Genomic DNA, 22,794 nt, shown 5'->3' with positions numbered 1-22,794 from the left:
GTGTCTCTCTGTGTATCTCTCACTCTGCTTCTGTCCCTCTCCATAGACTTCTATGCGCAGCTGTAACCTGAACCTTTAGTGAGCTGATAGTCTAACGGGAAAACAAAAATCAGGGTGAGTGAACAGTTAGAAAGGAGGGGGGGGGGGGGCTGATAAGTGTAGAAAGTAGCATTTTTCTCCAATAAGATATATTACAAAGTTTCTTATATTTGCTTGTACTTATTTATTTAAAGTTTGTTAAAATGTTAGTGACAATTTAACTAAAGGAAAATAACAATGTACATGTATGTTATTTTGTGGAAAGGAGATAGAATTTAAATATGTTTTTAAAGGGATGAAATACTATTAAGGTTAGTGATTGCTGGATAGCTGTCTTTTTAAAATGACTTGAAGTGATGTTTTATTATTATAAGGAATTACAGAAATAAACTAACTCTCAGAAACACTCACTGTACAAGAAAGAACCGTTTGATAATAAGCTTAATGTGTATTGCAGAAATGTTTGCTCTAGAAAAAGAAATATCTCAATTTATTTATATCCATTTTAAAAATGTATGAATGAATTTAGAAGGTATGTCTACCTTTGAACATTACATCACCCTCAACTTAGAGTTATTCTACATCTAAAGCTGAGAAACTTTCAAAATACTTTGCAATACTTATCTGCTACGATCCAAAGTTAAATCCTGTCCAGTGCTGGATTCACATTTCTATTAGTTGTCACTAAAAACAGTCGACAAGCCTGTTGTTGGACACAACCCTAACATCTTGGCTGAACTTCTATAATGTAGAGTGAGAAATTTTTCTACATCAGCATGGTGCCTGTTGTAAATGCTACATTTAGAAGGGAAATCATCAGCCATAGATTTGTGCAGGCATTACGCCAGCAGAGAATGCTGGGAGATTTTAGCGCTAAAGCCTGCAGAACTGTAAAAGCAGATCTGGTCTATAAAACAGCCTGTACAAGGATTAGCGCATGATAAGTATTACAATGTATTTACAAAGTTACTAAACTTTTAATTTCACATGTAAACCATAACATGATATCCAATTGTGGGCAGATGCTCTAAGAAAAAAACAAAAATCAAGCGTATTAAATTGGATGTAAACAGTTTTGCTATAGCAAATATCAGGACAGTCCAAATAAAACTAGGGTACATGGAGAGTTTCAGCCCTTTGTGCTATTTCTACCATCCTGACAGACAAGCCCTACAGTAAATGGTATTTGGTTTGGTATGACATTATTTGAAAATATTGATGGCTCTTATGAATCTAATAACTATTGAAATTGACTCTGATATTCCAAATATAAAGTTTTTCACAATACATATTCATCATTTGGTGCATTTATCAATGAGATCAGGTGTTTATATACAAACAATGTAGTACAAAATTTGTAAAGAACTATAATCTTTTCTGACATGTAACAAGACCTTTATTTCAGAAAGTGGACTATTACTTCCATATAGTTCTTTAAATCTGAGGAAAAATACTTAGGGGTTGGCTGAATTTATCAACAAATAAAATGTAACACAATTCCGGCGCATCAGCATATATTAAAAATAACTGACATCAGTGTGGGTATGCCTAAGGAACCTGAATCCACTGTAACATTGATTTTATTGTACTTTTTCTGTGGCACTGTATAGAACAAATCAAACACAAATTGTGACAAATCATCCATCTTGTGACATAGAAGCTATTTACTAGGTCCCAAGCCTACAAGTCGCTTAGTTCTGTGCATTACAAAAAAATACAGAAACCTTGATAAAACATAGTCCCAAATGGCGAGCGTAGGAACATATCCGTTCCTAAATTCTCAGAAGTGCTGTGCTGCAAATTGTTCTGGCTCAGTACAGTAAAACCTTGGTTTTCCATTGACTCCATACTGCTTTAAATATATACCATTGTAAAAACAGCTTAGTTCAGTTACAGAGACAAAACCTTGGTAATACTGCATGTCTCGCTGTCACCTGAGGGATCATTTGTAAAGATGCTCTTATTTTTTTCTGCTGTGTATTGTCTGACATGTGAAACACATCAGGGCTTATCATAATGGAATGCATTCAGCATCTCAGCAGATTGTGCAAACCCGTGTATGTTTCTCCGGAAATAATTCCTAGCTGTGCTGTCTCCTCTTTTTTTTCCTTTTATTAATATTTTTTACCTTTTTTTTTTTAATAGGCTTTTACGTGTATAAAGTGTACTAACCAAAGCAACCATATTCGTAGCATTGTGAGTTGGATTTAAAAAGTTACTTCTTTCTGAATTTCTTTATTTCCTTTGTGCATTATTCAGAAATATGTTCTCTTGTTCTTTTGCTCGTAGAGTTTTGGGAAGAATTATTTTATCTGAGTCCTCTGAGTAAAGAAACAAAAACTCCACAAATAAGGCTCCAGGTATAACTCTGTGCATCTCTCTAACTCTTTTGTTAAAAGCCCATGCTGGTTGAACTCGACCTCCCAGGGTGACATCCTTAGAATTCCTCTGTCTCCACTCATTAAGAGTAAATGTTATGTGTGTATAGCAAAGATTCTATATCAGAATGTTCTGTTGAGTCTTTCTTGAGAAATTACAGGAGTAGTCCAGGAAGCCTGTTTCACCCATTTCTACAGGCCAGAGACCATGACTTGGAAGGAAGGCTGCACATGTCTGTGCCGGGGGCTGGCACTAGGGCTTACACATGGGCTGGCACAGCTTGCATCCACGCCACCTATTGATGGCAAGTAGGCATGGTGGAGGATGGGTAGCTGTAGCGATAGCCGTCGCTGTATACTGTGAAGAAATGAAGATAGTTTAATAACATGAATAGATGTGGACTGTTGCATACAAATAAATATAAAAATATTCATGCTGAAACATTACATGATTTTCAAATGATCACAATAGTCTTATTTTAGTATTACCTTTGCACTGTCCAGATTATTGTTCTAATTTTGTAAATTGACTTAATTTTATGTTGTGTTTTGTTATCTTTTTGTTATACCACTTTGTTTTTTCAGTGTCAAAATGTTTTGGTTTTTTTTGCAGGTAGGGAATACCTGCACATTTCATCTGATTCTCCCACTAGTCTTTCAGCAAAGGGACCACAATTCCTGTGATCACTAGGCGGCGTCGTAAATAGTAATTTTAGGGGCCTATGCTAAAACGTAAAACTAAAAACTACAAAACGTACTACTTTTTTACTAAGAAAATGCCCACTGTAATCTCCTAACAAATCTTTATAGGTGTTGAAGATCTGATTTTCAGACATAGGAGGAGATGAATTAATATTGTTACACCATACAAGCTGTGCAAGGTCTATTTGAGAGCTGTATTTGGGACTTATGAACCTTGTCCCTGATCCATGTTATATTTCACAGAACTCATCCAACCATTCCTAGTGTTCACAGGCAGGGCTGACCTTAGGATAGATGGCGCCCCATGCAAAGTTCTCTTTCGGCGCCCCACCCCATCATAAAAAAAATGCCTCATAAAAAAATGTATAATGCCCCCCACAGTGTGATGCCCTATATAGTGCCCCACACAGTATAATGCCTGTCCCTTTAGTTCCCCCTATCCAGTATAATAATAATATTTAATACAATATATTATAACTCAAGGACACAGTATTTTGTCCTCTAATTGTGCCCACACAGTATTATGCCCCCTAAGTGGCACACACAGTATATTGCCCCCTGTAGTACCTTTACATAGTACAATGTCCGCTTAGTGGCCCCCAGACAGTATAATGCCCACCTCCCACACAGAGCCCCCCTTGTAGATAGTGCCCCCTGTAGATTGTGCCATACCGTCTCCCTGTAGACAGTGCCATAATCCCCCACCTCCTCCTTGTAGATTGTGCCATACATCCCCCCACATTGTAGACAGTGGCACTAAAAAAATAATTTTACTCACCTATGACCCGTTCCCACAACGTACTGTGTTGCTCCACGACGGGATCCTTGTGTAGGCCGGCATGATCCTATAGCTTAGTACAGAGTTTCCTAATCTTTTCGGACTCGAGGCACCAAAAAAAATAAAATGTCCTCAGGGCACCCTTTTTGCCTTTTTTTTTGCCGTTGAAGCTAATGCAAAAGACGCAGGCAAAAAAGCACTCCGAACGGGCGCCGCAGGTATTTTCTGCCTCCTATTAATTTCAATTGGATCTCAGGTGGAAAAAAACTTGAAGGCTATCAGCCCCCACTCACAGTTTCGTGATCATCAGCCCCCCACTCACAGTAAAATGACAATCAGCCCGCCACTCACAGTAAAATGACCATCAGCCCACACTCACAGATTCCTCGTGTGGATAGTGGCACACAGCCCCCTGGTAGGTAGTGGCACACAGCCCCCTGGTAGGTAGTGGCACATAGCCCCCTGGTAGGTAGTGGCACATAGCCCCCTGGTAGGTAGTGGCACATAGCCCCCTGGTAGGTAGTGGCACACAGCCCCCTGCTGGGTAGTGCCCCACAGCCTCCTGGCAGGTAGTGCCACACAGCCCCCTTGTAGGTAGTGCCATACAGCCTACTTGTAGATAGCATCCCCTTCCTGTAGATAGCGCCACTGTAGCTCCCTGAAGGAGCGGAATTTCCCTGTGGCCGGGGATTCCGCTCTTGGAGCGCTCCGCTCGATGTCTCGGTCCATATATGGAGAGTGACATCAGGGGCAACTCCTGAAGCAGAATCCCTGTCCACAGCGTTGCCGACGCTTTTACCGGGGATTCCACTCCAGGAGAAGCCCCTGTCTTCTGTGTTCATTTATGGACAGTGACGTCAATGGCTTCTCCTGGAGTGGAATCCCCGGTCACAGCGTCAGGGATTCCACTCCAGGAGGAGCCCCTGACGTATCTGTGCATTCATGGACAGTGACGTCAAGGGCTTCTCCTGGAGTGGAATCCCCGGTCACAGCGTCGGGGATTCCACTCCAGGAGAAGCCCCTGACGCCTCTGTCTATTTGTGGACAGTGACGTCAAGGGCTTCTCTTGGAGTGGTATCCTTGGTCACAGAGTTGGCAACGCTGTGGACGGGGATTTCACTTCAGGAGTTGCCTCTGATGTCACTGTCCATATATTGGCAGAGATATCAAGCGCTCAGCCCAGGAGCAGAATCCCCGGCCACACGGGGAGCTACAGGAAGCTACAGTGGCGCAAGTAGATAGCGGAGCAGGAAGATACCTCCCTGCTCTGCTGTAGTGGCGTCTCTACCGCTGTAGCAACCACAGCGGCTGCTAGCACGCCCTCATGCCCGATGTCGCCGCTAGCAGCCGCTACAGCTGCTACAGCGGTAGCAACGCCACTAAGTGAAGAAGCGCACCGGCGGAAAGGCGGCTGCTGAGTCGCCGCGCCCGGGCGCTACAGAGACAAGCAGGGGAAGGGAGCCAGCACAGCGCCCCCTTCCGCCTGCTGGAGTGATGCGCCCTGTGAAATGGCACCCCCCTAAGGCCGGCCCTGTTCACAGGGGACAGATGATGCAGTACCTCATGTCTAAACAGTATTCTTCTTTCAATTTATGAGATATGTCAATACAATTGAAGTCGGCTAACAATATACACTACTTAAACTTTTGCTCTGGACATTAACTTTTAGGGCTTGTTCACACATTGCAGATTTGCTGCAGATTTTGCATGCATTATTTAAGCCAAAACCAGAATTGTATATTCTGTTTATGTTCCGTTCCTGGTTTTGACTTAAAAAATACATGCAAAATCTGCAAGAAAGCTGCACTGTTTGAACAAAGCCTTAAGGGTTACTATATTCCTGTGCAAATGTTTTAGGCAGTTGTGGAAAAATGCTGCAAAGTAAGAATGCTTTCAAAAATAGAAGTGTTGTTTTTTCTTTTATAAGTTTAAATGCAAAGTAAATGAGCAGAGTAGAACGCTAAACCAAATCAATATTTGGTGTGAACACCCTTTGGTTTCAAAACAGCATAAATTCTTCTAGGCACACTTGCACACAGTTTTTGAAGGAACTCAGCAGGGAAATTGTTCCAAACATCTTGGAGAAATAACCACAGATCTTTTGTGGATGTATGCTTCCTCAAATCCTTCTGTCTCTTTATGTAAGCCCAGACAGACTCGATGATGTTGAAATCAGGGTTCTGAGGGGCCATATCATCACTTCCAGGGCTCCTTGTTTTTCTTTACACTGAAGATAGTTCTTAATGACATTGGCTGTATGTTTGGGATCGTTGTCTTGCTGCAGAATAAATTTGGAGCCAATCAGACGCCTCCTTGATGGTATTGCATGATGGATGAGTATTTGCTTGTATTTCTCAGCATTGAGGACACCTTTAATCCTGATCAAATCCCCAATTCCATTTGCTCAAATGCAGCCCAAAACTTGCAAGGAACCTCCACCATGCTTCACTCTTGCCTGCAGACACTCATTATTGTACCACTCTCCAGCCCTTCGGTTAACAAATTGCCTTCTGTTACAGCCAAATATTTAAAATTTCGACTCATCGGTCCAGAGCACCTCCTGCCATTTTTCTGCACCCCAGTTCCTATGTTTTCGTGCATAGTTGAGTCGCTTGGCCTTGTTTCCACCTCGAAGGTATGGCTTTTTTTGGCTTCCTTCACCACTTCTGAGCAGACTTCTCCAAACAGTAGATGGGTGTACCTGGGTCCCACTTGTTTTTTGCCAGTTCTGAGCTGATAACACTGTTGGACTTCTTCCAATTTCGAAAGGAAATAAGCATGATTTGTCTTTGATCTGCTGCACTAAGTTTCCTTGGCCGACCACAGCGTCTACGGTCCTCAACATTGCCCGTTTCTTTGTGCTTCTTCAAAAGAGCTTGAACAGCACAGCTTGAAACCCCAGTCTGCTTTGAAATCTTTGCCTGGGAGTGATCTTGCTGATGCAGTATAACTACCTTGTGTCTTGTTGCTGTGCTCAGTCTTGCCATGATGGACCTGTGACATGAAACTGTCTTCTACAACCTCACCTTTGTAGCAGAGTTTGGCTATTCCTCACCCAGTTTTAAGCCTCTTACAAAGCTGTTTCTTTTACAGTTAATGACTGGGTTAAACCTACATATGTAAATGATTATTATTATCACCTGTTTGGTATAATTGGTTAATCATATGCCTGACTATAATCCTACAAAATCCATGACTTTGTGCAAGTGTACCTAGAACAATTGATGCTGCTTTGTAGTGAAAGGGTGGTCACACCAAATATTGATTTAATTTAGATTTCTCCTGTATTCATTCACTTTGTATTTTGTATTGAGTGTGATATCAGAATGAATTTTGCTAGAGAAAGTGTCCTTTCTCTTTATTTAGTATGTGAATAACCTGGAAAAATGTATGGCTTGATGGAGTGTAAGAGAAGAAAAAAGTCACACGCCGTTTAGAGGACAGTCCGGGGTTTGAGCTGCCTTATGAGTCTCATTATCTGCCAGTTGTAAGGGCTCTTTTAAGAAAGGTGTGATATACTTACACAGTGTTCCCAGCTTGGAGAAGACAGACATTGCCAGTCTGTGGCAGGCAATAGTTCTGGTAAGAACAAATGTTTGATTTAAAGTACTGGGTAGTAGGCACTGTTCCCTATAAGGTGCGTGGCCACGCACCTTCCACGGTCCCCCCCCCTCACTAAACTTTAAAGCCCACGCACTGTCATGGGCAGCGGGCGAATGCAGTGCAGATCATCTTAAGGGTGGTTCGGGCGGCCGCCTGGGGCCCGAGGCTCCTATAACATTTATTGCCTGGGCGGCATGGAGCCCCTCATGCTGGTGGCGTCGCTAGCACCGGAGAGGGCCCGGTACTAGCGACAGCCACATTCACTTGTAACTGCTTCCTCAGGACGCAGATACAAATGATTACTATCCACTAGCGCACGTCAGGCCTGCAGACTATAAGGCTCTGGAAAGACTTCCTGCGCAGGCCGGCGTGATGACGTCACTGCATCACACTGGTCTTTGCAAGCGTCCCGAGCGCAAGGCTGTGCAGCACTCCGTTCGTCATGGTTACGGGGCAAGGCAAGTCCAATTTTTTTTTGGGGCTATGTGGCAATATACATGGGGGGATTGTTATGTGGCAATATATACAAGAGAGGGGGCGGTGTGGCACTGTATACAAGGGGCGCTGTGTGGCACTATTTACAAGAGGGGGACTGTGTGGCAGTATATACAAGGGGGGGCTGTGTGGCAGTCTATACAAAGGGGCTATGTGGCACTGTATTCAAGGGGGGCTGTGTGGCGATATTTACAAGAGGGGGAGGGCTGTGTGGCGCTATCTACAGGTGGTCTGTTTGTGAGGCTAACTACTGGCGCTATCTACAGGGGGGCTGTGTGGCGCTATCTGTAGGGGGCTGTATGTGATGCTATCTACAGGTATGTGGTGCTTTACTTTACAGTGTTTGACACAATTATACTCAGGGGCACAGTGTGTTGTGCTATTATATTTAGGGGTGCAGTGTGTGGCACCATAATAATTTTATCTTTGTTTATACGTATGTAGTCATCTTTATCTTGACTGATAACTTGCTGCGGCGTGATATCACACAACAAAAGCCATTGAAAAGACATTTAAAAAGTCCAGATAAAGTATGTTGCCACGGTGTATTTGATGCATTAAAAGTCAAGATAAAGACGGCTACATCTGTGGGTGTGGAAATATTGGAAAAGTGAGGAGCCAAAGACAACTGAGTGGCAAATTGGTCATGGCTGGGAGAAGTCGTCATGAAGTCTGGACCAGTTGAGGAAGAAAAGGGGAAAAAAAAAACCTACTCGAATTTGAGAACCTGTGAGTCACTGGATTTATAGAGAATCTGTCACCTCTCCTGACATGTTTATTATAGGAAATCCTTGTATTTCACAAAAAGTCTTTGTGCAGTCCAGAACTGATAGACAAATGGGTGTTACCATTCCACTTGTCAGGAGGATGTGTCCCTGCACAGGGTGATACTGTAAGCATGTAGGGAAACAGCCCTTTGACAAGGGGAATCGTAACGTTCATTTGTTAGTGCTTGCACAAAAAGGTAGTGTTAACAATAGTTTACAACTGTCTATTGTACTGGTGGACTTGTAATATTATAGTATTTAAGAAAGTAATTAAAACTAATTTAAATTAAGTTTTCTTCTCTTATTTAGTAATTTTGGTCATCAGATCTCCCACCATTGATGGAGACTTGCCCTGCTCCCTAACTGCTCCTCTCAGGAGCTAACAAGACTTAGAGGGAACATTGGTTATGGGTGTCGGCCTGTTAATGCAAACTGCCGTTCCATTATGGCTCCTGTGTCTACAGACACATTTTTAGAGCAGTGATAGCTTATTTTCTATACAGCTGACTATCACTGCTTAACGCTGATGGACCCATCGCAGCAGTCGCTCAGCGGCGATCATTGCGACAGGGCAGCCATGTTGGAGGTGGAGGATTGGACACCAGGGGGGAGTAAAGACAAGTGAATGGCTGCTGTCACGAACAGCAGTCAATCAGTACACATAGCCGAGGGACCAATCAGACCAGTCCCTGGTTAGCTATTGCTATGATTAGTCTGTTTTTCGTGACTGGTGGCTATTTTACACTACGATTACATTACGATCCCGCTCTGCACCTTCATGACAGTTGCTGAGAGGGAGCAGAGCAGTTGTGTGCTACAAAGCTGTGTTTACATCAAACACTAAAAACTACTACCCACATCCTCCATTTACCCCCTGATCACTCCTCCTAGTGATCACTTTTACTGTGCTGTCATTTTTGTTGATGCAGATGATCAGTAACTGAATAAGTTGCTGATCACTGTTCAAAACCCATGCTACCGTTTTTATTTTCTCCCTCTTTCTTTTTGGTAATTTTTTGCTCCTTTTTTTTTATAATATAATACTTTTATCTATTTTGTTTGTAATCCCCTGGGATGAGTATTTCTGTCCTTTTGATCTTGTGTTTTGATCATTGACTTCGCCATCACTGATTGCCTAATACAAGCCTTGCTCTAGGTTTTTTTTTTACAAGCACTTTTTTTTTTCTTTTGTTATAAAATAATATGAAATATTAATTTAAAAAAAATATATATATAGTAGTTTCGTTTGGTAGGTTTTGCTAGTGACGCATACTCCACTTCTGTATCCCTCTGGCTTATCAGTGACATTACCATGGCTGATTTATTATCCAGGACTTTATCCAAATTTCATCCAAACTTTATAAAAAAAATTGCCGTTTGCCTAGGCCGTACCCGGAAGGACCAGCTGAACACAGCTGCACATATTTTAGTCCTGTACTCCTGTGGCTGATCAGTGACTTTCATCCAAACTTTATCTAAACTATCCATATTTCCAACTTTATCCAAATGTTATGCAAACTTATACAAAGTTATATAAACTTTTTAGCATAAGTTTTATACAAATGTTTATACTAAATACCATTCCAGCAAAATCTAAGCTCCAAAAGCTAAATGGCGGTCCTTCACTTCTGAGCCCTGCCATCTGCCCAGGCAGCAGATTATGGCCATATGCGGGGTGTTGCCGTACCTGGGAGAACCCATATAAAAATTTAAGGGGTGTTTGTCTCCAGTGGCACTAGCTGGGCACAAGATATTTGGCATTGAATTGGCATATTTGTGCAAAAATTGCAATTTTCACTTTCCACCATCCACTGCGCATTTCCCTTAGTCCAACTCCTGTGGGTCAAAATGCTCACTACACCCCTCGATGAATTCTTTGAGGGGTGTGGTTTCCAAAATTGGGTCACGTCTCAGGGGTCTCTACAGTACTGGTACTTCAGGGACTCTTCAAACACGAAATGCAAATTTTTCCACATTTTCTTTCCATTTTGAAAAAATGCGTAAAACATATTGACTAAAATGTATCCCTTACATAAAGTACAATGCGTCACAAAAAAACCACTCAGAATTACTTGGATAAGTTAAAGCATTACCACATAAAGTGACGCATCAGATTTGAAATATGGTGCTGCGTTCTGAACGTACCAACTAGTCCACGTCCTCAAGGGGCTTAAACCTATTTTTTAAGAATTCTTGACTTTTTTTTCTACAAATTTCGTTGTCATTATCTATATTTAAAAGAAAAAATCTAAAATCTTGCAATTTTCAATCTGGCCACAATAAAATGACATTTCCTGTTGTGTAGAGATCACTTCTCAGCAGAAATCTTATTATTATCATAGGCAGGATTACAATGAAAGGTAACACCCCTATATAGAAAATACAGGATTCACCATTGACAATAGGTGATGGACACAGCTCTCCTCTTATCCCTTCATGCACAATGGCCTCTGTACAGGTCAGAAAGCTTGCCTAGAAAAGATTCCTATGGAAGTCAATAGGTGCTCTCTTGTTCACAGATCCCTATGGTCCATATGGCTGCTGTAAGGCATATCTCTAAATGCTGTTAAAGAGGCTCTGTCACCAGATTTTGCAACCCCTATCTGCTATTGCAGCAGATAGGCGCTGCAATGTAGATTACAGTAACGTTTTTATTTTTAAAAAACGAGCATTTTTGGCCAAGTTATGACCATTTTTGTAGTTATGCAAATGAGGCTTGCAAAAGTCCAAGTGGGTGTGTTTAAAAGTAAAAGTCCAAGTGGGCGTGTATTATGTGCGTACATCGGGGCGTTTTTAATACTTTCACTAGCTGGGCGCTCTGAAGAGAAGTAACATCCTCTTCTCTTCAGAACGCCCAGCTTCTGACTCACAGGTCCTGCATCGTGACGGCCACATCGGCACCAGAGGCTACAGTTGATTCTGCAGCAGCATCAGCGTTTGCAGGTAAGATCGACTTACCTGCAAACGCTGATGCTGCTGCAGAATCAACTGTAGCCTCTGGTGCCGATGTGGCCATCACGATGCAGGACCTGTGAGTGACGTCACAGATCTGCACTGTCAGAAGCTGGGCGTTCTGAAGAGAAGAGGATGTTACTTCTCTTCAGAGCGCCCAGCTAGTGAAAGTATTAAAAACGCCCCGATGTACGCACATAATACACGCCCACTTGGACTTTTACTTTTAAACACACCCACTTGGACTTTTGCAAGCCTCATTTGCATAACTACAAAAATGGTCATAACTTGGCCAAAAATGCTCGTTTTTTAAAAATAAAAACGTTACTGTAATCTACATTGCAGCGCCTATCTGCTGCAATAGCAGATAGGGGTTGCAAAATCTGGTGACCGAGCCTCTTTAACAGCTGCTCGGGCAAGATGGCTGCCTCTATATTCATGTACAGAAAATGTAATTTAAAAAAAAATCTTCAATCCAAAAATAAAAACAGATTAGAAAAAAAGAATATGTTTCACTATCTGGTATTAATTACCGTATTTTATGGACTATAGGATGCACTGGACCATAAGACGCACCCATAAATTGTAGCATAAAAGAGGAGAAAAAAAAGGTTTTGCCTTTAACTGTACATTTCCTGGGTAATATTGAGACAATAGGGTATCACGGTGCTATATCAAGTCCAGAGTCAACGCAGCTGTCTACCAGGACATTTTCGAGCACTTCATGTTTCCCTCTGCTGACAAGCCGTATGGAGATGCTGATTTCATTTTCCAGCAGGACTTGGCACCTGCCCACACTGCCAAAAGTCCCAATTCCTAGTTTAATAACCACAGTATCACTGCGCTTGATTGGCCAGCAAACTCGCCTCACCTAAACCCCATAGAGAATCTATAGGGTATTATTAAGAGGAAGATGAGAGACCCCAGACCCAACAATGCAGATGAGCTGAAGGCCGCTATCAAAGCAACCTGGGCTTCCATAACACCTCAGCAGTGCCACAGGCTGATCACCGCCATGCCACGCCGCATTGATGCAGTAATTCATGCAAAAGGAGCCCCGACCAAGTATTGAGTGCATATACTGGACATACTTTTACACTACATTTTGGGTTTTCATTAACTGTTAGCCATAATCGTCAACATTAAATGAAAAAAATGCTGGAAATAGATCACTCTGTGTGTAATGAATCTATAGAATATATCAGTTTCAATTTTTGAATTGAATTGCTGAAATAAATAAACCTTTTGATGATATTCTAATTCATTGAGAATGACTAGTGTGTATATATATATATATATATATATATATATATAGGTGATACATTCCCTTTAATCCCTGACAGACATATCTCGTAACTGTGCGTCATGATCGTCATTATCACAGTTTTTTTGTCACCTTGCCTCCCAAAAGATAGGATAAAAAGCGATCAAAATGTTGCAAGTACACCAACATTTCTACCAATAAAAACTGAAGCTCATCTTGCAAAAAGCAAACCAACTCACAGATACGTTAACATAATAGCAAAAAAGTTATGACTAAAAAAAATATTTTGTGTAAAAGTAGTAAAACAAAAAAAGGATATAAATTTGGTATTACCATAATCATACTTACCCGCAGAATAAAGTCAACATGTAATCTATACAGCACGGTAAGTGTTGCATTAAAAAAACTATAAAACAAAAAAAAACTTTATAGGAATTGCTGTTTTTTTTCTATCACAAAGTCGCATGTACCCCAAAATTATACCACTAAAAACGACAGCTCGTCCTGCAAAAAACAGCCCTCTTACCACTACGTCTAAGAAAAAATAAAAAAAGTTACGGCTCCCATGAAAAAAATGCAGATATGCAGGCCCGAGGGGAACATTTCTTCTGTTTCAAGAGGGGATTTATGAAGGCTCTAATATTTTGGAACCATGTAGCAGAGGGCACAAACACATATCAGCTAGAAGCAAGTGTGGCCGTATTGTACCAGGACAACACTATCCCAGCGAAATTCCTCAAACTGCAAAGGTGCGGAGTGTGGACCAAAAGGGGGATAAGAAATACCATCATTTATTAGTGCCACACTAATTTTATTATTTATTTACCCCATTAATTGACCACCTTATTATGCCCTGATGTTCTCTGCCCAGCTTACATTTGCCTCCAGATAATAAACTGAAACACCAGTAAAAATCCAAATAAAACTACTACCAAGCAAAATCTTTGCTCCAAATAGTGCTTCCTCCATTCTGAGGCCTACATTGTGCCCAAACAGCAGTTTAATTGCCAAAGGCAACAATAGCCCTTTTTCTCGGATACCTACTAAATATTTAATTTGCGACTAAAATTTTACTTTTATGAGATATAAATGATAAGCAACCACATAAATTTTAAAATGACAATGCAGTTTGATGGTCCGGGTAAACATTGAGGTAATTTCAACTGTCAGTACGTAACTGGTGTTACACAGCCACTGCAACACACCAGCTAATTTTTATCTGTGAACGGCGGCTGCAGACCGCTAATGGTAGGACACAGATATCAGTAACCGTATTGAGTTAAAATTAGAACAGCCCCCCCACGTGTTTCAAGACAGCCGTGGCGTTCGCAGGAGTATTGGAGCTTATGGCGGCAAATGCTAACATTACCCATATTTATAAATTTCACAGTGACGTCACGGAGGTTGGTCCGTGGCACTAACCAATCAGGATCATTAGATCCAGCCAAGCCCTTCCAGTAGATTGATTGACAAAAGTGGCGTCCAATAAGAGACTGTTGAAATTAATCAATATGTAATTCAGTGGCGTGCAAGCGTGGTAGTCATAGATATAAGAAACAAATTAACAAGTGTAGATGAGCCATTATTCCAGACGATCCACACCACAGATCACTTATCCCACTGCTATATCCCACTTTTGGGTCATACCCTTGTGGACGTTGTTTTTTTTGGTCCCTTTTCTTTTTGCCAAAAACTAAAAGTTTTACTAATCCTGTTGATGGTAGATTTTATGAAATCAGACAATTTATAAACTGCCAGAGTTCTGGAGTCGTCTATGTCACTAAATGTCCCTTCCCAAAAATTTATGTTGGTAAAATTATCTAACAAATGAGAAGATGTATCTCAAAACATCTCACCTCTATTAATAGAAAGGAGGATATGCCAATGTCAAAGCATATTAGGTCAGTACATGATGGTCATACCAGATCACTTAAATTTTTGGGGATTACCTTGCTTAAATCAAGCCCCAGGGGTGGAAATCTAGATTGTAAGTTACAACAGGAGGATGCCTGCTGGATCCATCGGCTTGGCAGCCTCAGTCCCGTTGGCCTCAATGAGGGCTTTTCTTCAATGGTCTTCCTTTTGATAAGTTAATTCTTAACTTTAAAATTACTAGAGGCTAATGGAGTCACCCTGTCAGTAACTATGGTATATAATATTTCTAATTTTCACCATTCGTAATATATATTTACACTGCTTTATAATTTAGCGATGATGCAGATATCACTTTCATATCATAGTCCTATATAGTTTTGTCAAACTAAGAGCCCACATATCTAGTAATTTCTTATAATTAAGGGATAGGATTAGCAGGTACTTACTTATATGGCATGCTGATTGTGTAGTAATTCCAACTAACATTATTTAACTTCATAAGGCTGGTTTATGTGGTATGTGCCAGGTTAGTTATGACATTTAATTTTAATATCTCCTATTTTTAGGAGTAGATATTAATTATAGCTTCTAATCTTTATAAAGAGCTATCGTTTAGTTTTGTATAACTACAGCCACATAGATTAGATTTCCACTACTATAGCTTTTACACATTTGTCATCATCATCACTCAAAATAGTCTATTGGGCATCAGGTAGAGAGTCCTGTTACATATGGCATCCAGTGCAACAGTGTAGCGACAATCAATTCACTTCACCATGGGTCCCTGTTTCCTGCTCTTCCCTTATATTCTATTGCAGCAGTTATTTTCACAATGACTAACTCCGGAATCTACACTTGTTGAGGCTTCATTCACATCAGCGTCAGAGTTACGTTCATGGGTTCCATCAGACCTTTCCGTCAGGGGAACCCATGAATGGAAACCATAGCTTTCTGTTTGCATCACCATTGATTTAGATGGTAATGCTCCCATTGCAAATGGTTTACATTTGTCTCCATTCCGTAAGGTTTCAGTTTTTTTGGGGGAATCAATAGTATCATAGACTACGCTATTGATTCAGCCGAAAAAATGTAAACATTAAACGGAGACAAATGGAAACCATTAGCAACGGAAGCATTACTATTGAAATCTATGGTAATGCAAACGGAAAGCTATGGTTTCCGTTCATGATTTCCGTCAGACCTTTCCGTCAGGGGACACCGACGCAGATATGAACGAAGCCTAATTTGTTTCTTATATTTACCTCTATGGCGCATCACACCAGTGAACTACCTAACTACCTATTGGTTAATTTCATCAGTCCCTTATTGGACGCTGCTTTTGTCCATCAATCTTCTGGAAGGGCTTAGCTGGATCTAATGATCTTGATTGGTTAGTGCCACGGACCAACCTCCGTGACGTTACTGTAAAAGTTGTAAATACAGGTAATGCTATCGGATGTCGGGGGGGGGGGGGGGGCTGTTCTAATTTTAACTCAATGTGGTTACTGATATTTGTGTTCTACCTTTAGCAGTCTGCAGACGCCGTTCCCAGATAAAAATTTGCTGGTGTATTGCAGTGGCTGTGTAACACCAGTTATGTACTGACAGTTGATATTAACTCAATGATTGCCTGGACCATCAGACTGCAATGTCATTTTCAAATTATATGGTTGCTTATAATTTCTATTTAATAAAAGTTACATTTTAGTTGCACATTAAATATTTAGTAGGTATCTTGGGAAAAAGGGCTATTTTTGTTGCCTTGGGCAAATAGGTATCAGTGTTTCATAATTACTGCCCACCAGCTACCTAGGTCCGTTAATGGGATTTGTACAAACAAAGTTTACTTCCACATATATGGCGTCGCCATACCCGGGAGAACCGTTTTAACAATTTATGGGGTATGTGTCTCCAGTGACACAAAAAAAAAAGGGTTTTATTTTATTTTTACTGTAATCTTTTATTTATTTTTTTTTCATAAACTTTATTTAACTGTTTAACTTTTTATTTTTGTTTCCACTAGGAATTCTGATCACAGATATAATGCTTTGGTATACTTAGTATACCAAAGCATTATTGCCTGTCAGTGTAAAACTGACAAACTATTATCCATGGCCTAATAGGCAGTTGCTGAAGGCAGACCCTGGGGGCCTTAGTTGGGCTCCCGACTGCCATGGAAACCCGTCGCGTTGTGGGTGTGCCGATGGAGTGACAGGGAGCTTCCTCTACCAAACAACTTAGATGCTGTTTAGGAAAACAGTTTGGCCTACAAAATCAACCTCATAACTACAGTTTCTTTTAATCCTGATAAACTGATATTTGGGGATGTTACGGATCCATGGAGAAAAATTACAATTACTACTATCTATGTAGCTGTTGCGGTCAGAATTTTTTTAACATTTTGGCTCATAATGTTTCATCTTCAGCAAATATGGTTAAATCAAGGAAATCAACTTTCATTTGGCTCGACCATAGATATAGAAAAATCCAGGACTATGATTCCGTTTTTACGAATGAGTTATTGCTATTAGACCATGGGAATGATATAAGATTCAGTTTTAGGCAGGTGGAACAATTATTAACAACGGAAATCACACTGCATTGGGATATTGTGATTCTAGAAATGTTTCAGATAGAACAGATTGCTCCACAGGGATGGCAACTCCAACTAAATGGAGATGAGGGAGATATTGAAGATAAAAGTCAATCTGATTGGGAATAATTTTTGGATAAATGTGCCTGGGGAGTATGGGTTTTATTTTAAATGTAAGAAAGGAGAAACTCAAGAAAATGGCATTAGTAATTAGTGAAATGAGAGAAAAATGAATACCGTTTAAAGAAAAGGAGGAGTTCGAATCCCTATGAGAGGCATGCAGTAAAAAGTTAGAAAAGCTTGAGAAAGACATCATGCACAAAAAAACACAAGAAGTATAATAGGGACAATATGAACTACCAATGCTCAGGAGTTTACAAATGGCAAGCAAATTTTAAAAGAGAAAGGATGTGCAATGAAAAACCAATCCATAGTGTTAATGGAAATAAAAATAAGAGCAGAAATTTTAATAAAAGTACACCTCTCCCAGAGAAGAAGCTGGATAGCAAAGCTATTCAAGGGGGCAATACAAAATGTAAACTAGTTAGCCACAATAGATATGTGAACCACAATATGAGGAGACCATATGAAAGGAGGATTAATAATATGGAAAGGGGGGAGAATATGTACCCGGTCCAAACCTAACTTATACTAATCCACCTCCGAACCAAATGTTTTATAATGGTTTTCATAGTTCAAATAATCGTAAACCTATACCCCACACTATTTCACAAACAACATTTTAAAATTAGGCTACCCTATAACAAAGAAAATAATGGTACAATAGGCCGGGGGCACCACCCTGACAGCTTGACCCCCAAAATCATGCCCCATTTAAAATTGCAAATAGTTTTTCGATGATAACTCATGAGAATACCCCTTTTTAGAAAGTGGTATTACAAACAAGCAGTCTAGTCTATTGAACAAAAGTTTTAAAAAAAAGAGCTTTAGAATGGAGGATGTAGAGGTAGGGGAAACATTAAAAAAAAAAAACAGAAGAGAGAAGGGGAGTAGAAGAGCTACCTGCGATTTTCTATATCGCAGGCATTACGCTAACATTTGAACGTGAGAAACTAATATGAAAAGGTCTATAGTTTGCCCCTGACTGTCAGCTAAAATAATTTGACACATTCATTCATGTCCAAAAATGTGTTAGGAAATGAAATATTAAAAAAACGCTTTATTGGAAAAAAGAGTATCCTGATGAAAAAGAGACTGGGGAAAATAGGGAAAAGACAATAGGAAATCAAGTCATACTTACAATGTTAAAACCACCTTCAACTTCTAAACCCCACCCCCCTCAGAGATCTGTCTCGATAGAGGTTTTTAAGAATTTTGTTTGCAAGGATCCGGCCAAAATACCAACAAAATCTATTGTTAAGCCTAACCTGACTAGAAAAGAGAAAATAGACCTTAAGAAAATAGAGAAGACTAGAGGAATAGTAATAAAACCGGCAGGCAATTGGGGGGAGGGAGTGGTTATTCTAACACATGAAAAATATATTGAATTAATGAATAAAATGCTATAAATGATGTCAAGACATATAAAAATTAAAGAATAATCTGACTAATAACTACCAAAGCCAATTAAAAACTTTACTAGTTAAAGGAAGAACCAACAGGATCCTCAATAAAAAGGAATTCAAATTTTTAACTATTAAATATCCCAGAATCCCAGTAATTATCTACCAAAGATTCACAAGGAACAACTCGACCCCCCTCCCAGAGCTATTGTCTCAGGGATAGGCTCTCTAACAGCAAATATGGGGGAATATATAGATCACTTTTTACAGAAGTATGTAAAATGAATGCCCTCCTTTATAAAAGACTCCATTAGTGTGATTAGGACTGTTGGGCTGCTAAACTGGGGACCTAGTTTATGGTTCTGTACTGCTGATGTTATGCCTCTGTACACGATAATTCACCATGATCTTGGCTTTAAAGCCATCAGAGGGACATTTGAGAGTGATCTAGACTTTACCACTTAACAAGCAAACTACCTATATGAGTGTATTGTGTACTGTCTTAACGACATTTTTTTCTCGTGGGATAACAAGGTTTTTTTTTTGCAGACCACTGGTGTGCAATGGGGGAGAAATTCGTCCCCAGTTAGGCAAATTTATTTATGAGCATTTAGGAAAATTCTTATGACTATGTGGAGCCCCCAGAGGGTCTTAAATATTGGGGGCACTGTATAGAGGACTGCTTAATCCTATGGAAAGGTAAGAGGGAAGGTCTGGACAACTTTATGTGTAAACTCAACTCCAACAATTGGGGTGTGAACCTCACTTGGGAGTCGAGCCAAATAAAAGTTGATTTCCTTGATTTAACCATGTTTGTTGAAGATGGAACGTTATGTCACAAAAAGTTTTTTAAAAATACTGACCACAACAGTTACATAGATAGCAGTAGTTGTAATTTTTCATCTCCATGAAGCCGTAACAACCCCAAAAAATCAGTTTCTCACGATTAAAATAAACTAGTAATGAGGTTGATTTTGTGGAGCAATTTGTTTTCCTAAAAGAAAGGCTTAAAAAGAGAAACTATTCCCCCCACATTATCGATAGTGTGATTAATGAAGTGCACAAGGTCACATCACCTTGTAAACAACGAAAAAAGTGGAAACCTGGTGATGAATGGTGGCGGCAAAGATGAATTGCCTCTATTCATCACCAGTTTTTCCAGAGATGGGAATATGATTAGGAAAGCATTAAATAAATACTGCCACATATTGAAAAATTATTTTAGACTCGCCCCTTATGTACAGGACAAACCCCCTGTAGTCTAAAGCAGAGCAAGGATTAAGGATAGATTGGTTAGCAGCTCTCTAAAAAAAACCTGCACAGCAACAAAGCGCCAGCCTAAGGCTCTGTTTACATCTGCGTTGGAGGCTCCATGAGACAATAGTGCAGCATGCTGCGCTAATGTGTCCGGTAAAATCACGTACACCCCGGTGGAAAGCCGACGGAACATATTAAAGTCAATGGGTTACGATAGCAACCAGCGGTGTCCGTTGTGCAACGGAACCGTTGGTTCTTTTGTTTCCTTGTTCTGCTCCTCTGATGGAGCAGAACAACGGAACAGCACAATGCAGGTGTGAACATAGCCTAAAATAATTTTCTTCTATGTAAATTCTGCAAAATGTGCAGGATTTTAAAACCGGTCAATTTTTTTGGGCATATAATGATATCGATTGTTGGTACATAACAATATAAATGAATCTTAGTAGCCATAAACAATTATCAAGTACACAGGTATACAAATAAAAATATGTGTACTTAATCCTAAATAGGGAATGCATACATGGTACACTAAAAGAATGCCAACGCCAAAGAAAAGAGTTGGAGCCAAATACACCACCGTGCACCTGAAGCGCGTTTCGCCGAAGCTTCGTCAGGGAAGATTCAATTATATTGTTATGTACCAACAATCTTTATCATTATATGGCGTCATGGAAGACCTTGACACAGTCTGCATATCCATTTCATCTTCTGTGCTTTTTCTGACTCCCTCTCTTTTTGTAAAGGCTGTATGCTCTATTTTAAATGTATTTTTGTATTTTTTAACTATGTTTAACAATAAAGTTTATATTTGAGCTTTACATAAAAAGGTCGTGTTGGTTCTTGTTAGTTTATTTCGGTTTTTCGTTTCACACGAACCATTGATATATATGGGTTGTTTAGGACATATAGCTATATGCTTTTACGCAAGACATCATTTTGTATGTTTAAAATAAATGCAGGGCATTTAACTGGTTAAAAGTTTTTCACCCAGTGTTTTTTTCCTGCTTTTCTCTCACTGCAAATTCCTTTGGAGCAAAGAAAACCATCTATCAGCTTCCCAGAGGATCCAAGGATCAGCTGTTTGTCCTTCAGTCTTCTGATTAGAAGGAGGTTTCTACATCACTATCCACAGAGCTGGATGAAGGAGAGCGTGCGTTTCTGACAGAGACGCAAATACGGAGAGAAAGCAGCTGAAAAAGGAGGCCGAATTGTGCTAGACCAGGGGTCTCAAACTCGGCCGGGTAAGTGGGCCGCATATAGAAAAAATAAGAAGTTGACGGGCCGCATTACTTTCAAATTTGATACAATACAAAATTATTAATCAATTAGTTATTTGAACTACAATAACACTATATTACTATAATAATAATACTACATTACTACAATAATAATAATACTACATTACTATAATAATACCGGTAGGTTTAAAATTTGAGATTTCTCCACGTGCTTATTTCAACAATCCAGCTTTCCAGTTTAAGTGTCGCTAAATGCAGTCCGGAGGCTCAGTTCGCAGCGTTTGGCAGACACACATGTCAAAATTGTGCAGCCCCTTTTTGGATGCTGCCGCAGTGCCCTCGGTGGATGCTGCCGCAGTGCCCTCGGTGGATGCTGCCGCAGTGCCCTCGGTGGATGCTACCACAGTGCCCTCTGTAGATGCTGCCACAGTGCCCTCTGTAGATGCTGCCACAGTGCCCTCTGTAGATAATACAACACACCCCTAGATAAGGCCACAGTGCCATCCGCAGATGCTACCACAGTGATGTCAGGGTCTTGCCCAGAGCTGGAGTCCCGGAGCAGAGCCGCTTCTAGCACTCGAACTACAGTAGATTTGTGACTGCAGCTCTGGATTTGTTTGGAGTATAGGACATGATGTTACAGTAGAGTTATGACTGCAGCTCTGGATGTGGCTGGAGTATAAGACATGATGTTACAGTAGAGTTGTGACTGCAGCTCTGGATGTGACTGGAGTATAGCACATTCTATAATAGTAGAGTTGTGACTGGAGCTCTGGATTTGTTTGGAGTATAAAACAAGATGTTTGCATCTGCATCTACTGATCTTGCAGTAGAGTTGTGATTGTAGCTGTGGATGTCTCTGGAGTATAGTACATGATGTTACAGTAGAGTTGTGAGTGCAGCTCTGGATGTGACTGGAGTATAACATGTTACAGTAGAATGGTGACTGCAGCTCTGGATGTGACTGGAGTAAAGTACATGATATAATAGTAGAGTTGTGAGTGTAGCTGTGGATGTCTCTGGAGTATAGTACATGATGTTACAGTAGAGTTGTGAGTGCAGCTCTGGATGTGACTGGAGTTTAACATGTTACAGTAGAGTGGTGACTGCAGCTCTGGATGTGACTGGAGTAAAGTACATGATATAATAGTAGAGTTGTGAGTGCAGCCTGGGATTCCAGCTCTGCTCCTGACATCACTGTCCATATATGGACAGAGATGTCAGGGGCAACCCCAGAGCTGGAGTCCCGGGCAGAGCGCTAGTAGGCTCTTCCTCGGACTCCAGCTGAGCTCCTGACATCACTGGGACTGCTGCTCTGGGGAAGCCC

General features: G+C 40.5%; 1 protein-coding gene across 1 annotated transcript in view; it reads right to left on the bottom strand.

The window, feature by feature from the left end:
- Positions 1–1,412: 1,412 nt before the first annotated feature.
- Positions 1,413–22,794, bottom strand: part of GABBR2 (gamma-aminobutyric acid type B receptor subunit 2) — a 656,884-nt gene continuing 635,502 nt past the window's right edge. Inside the window, exon 19 of the mRNA XM_075826778.1 lies at positions 1,413–2,775. Coding sequence (XP_075682893.1) covers positions 2,610–2,775 — 166 coding nt within the window. The 3' untranslated portion in view covers positions 1,413–2,609. The remainder of the gene's footprint in view (positions 2,776–22,794) is intronic.

Source organism: Rhinoderma darwinii, chromosome 5, assembly GCF_050947455.1.
Source record: "Rhinoderma darwinii isolate aRhiDar2 chromosome 5, aRhiDar2.hap1, whole genome shotgun sequence".
Classification (NCBI taxonomy): Eukaryota; Metazoa; Chordata; class Amphibia; order Anura; family Rhinodermatidae; genus Rhinoderma; species Rhinoderma darwinii.
This window is presented reverse-complemented; position numbering and strand designations above follow the sequence as displayed.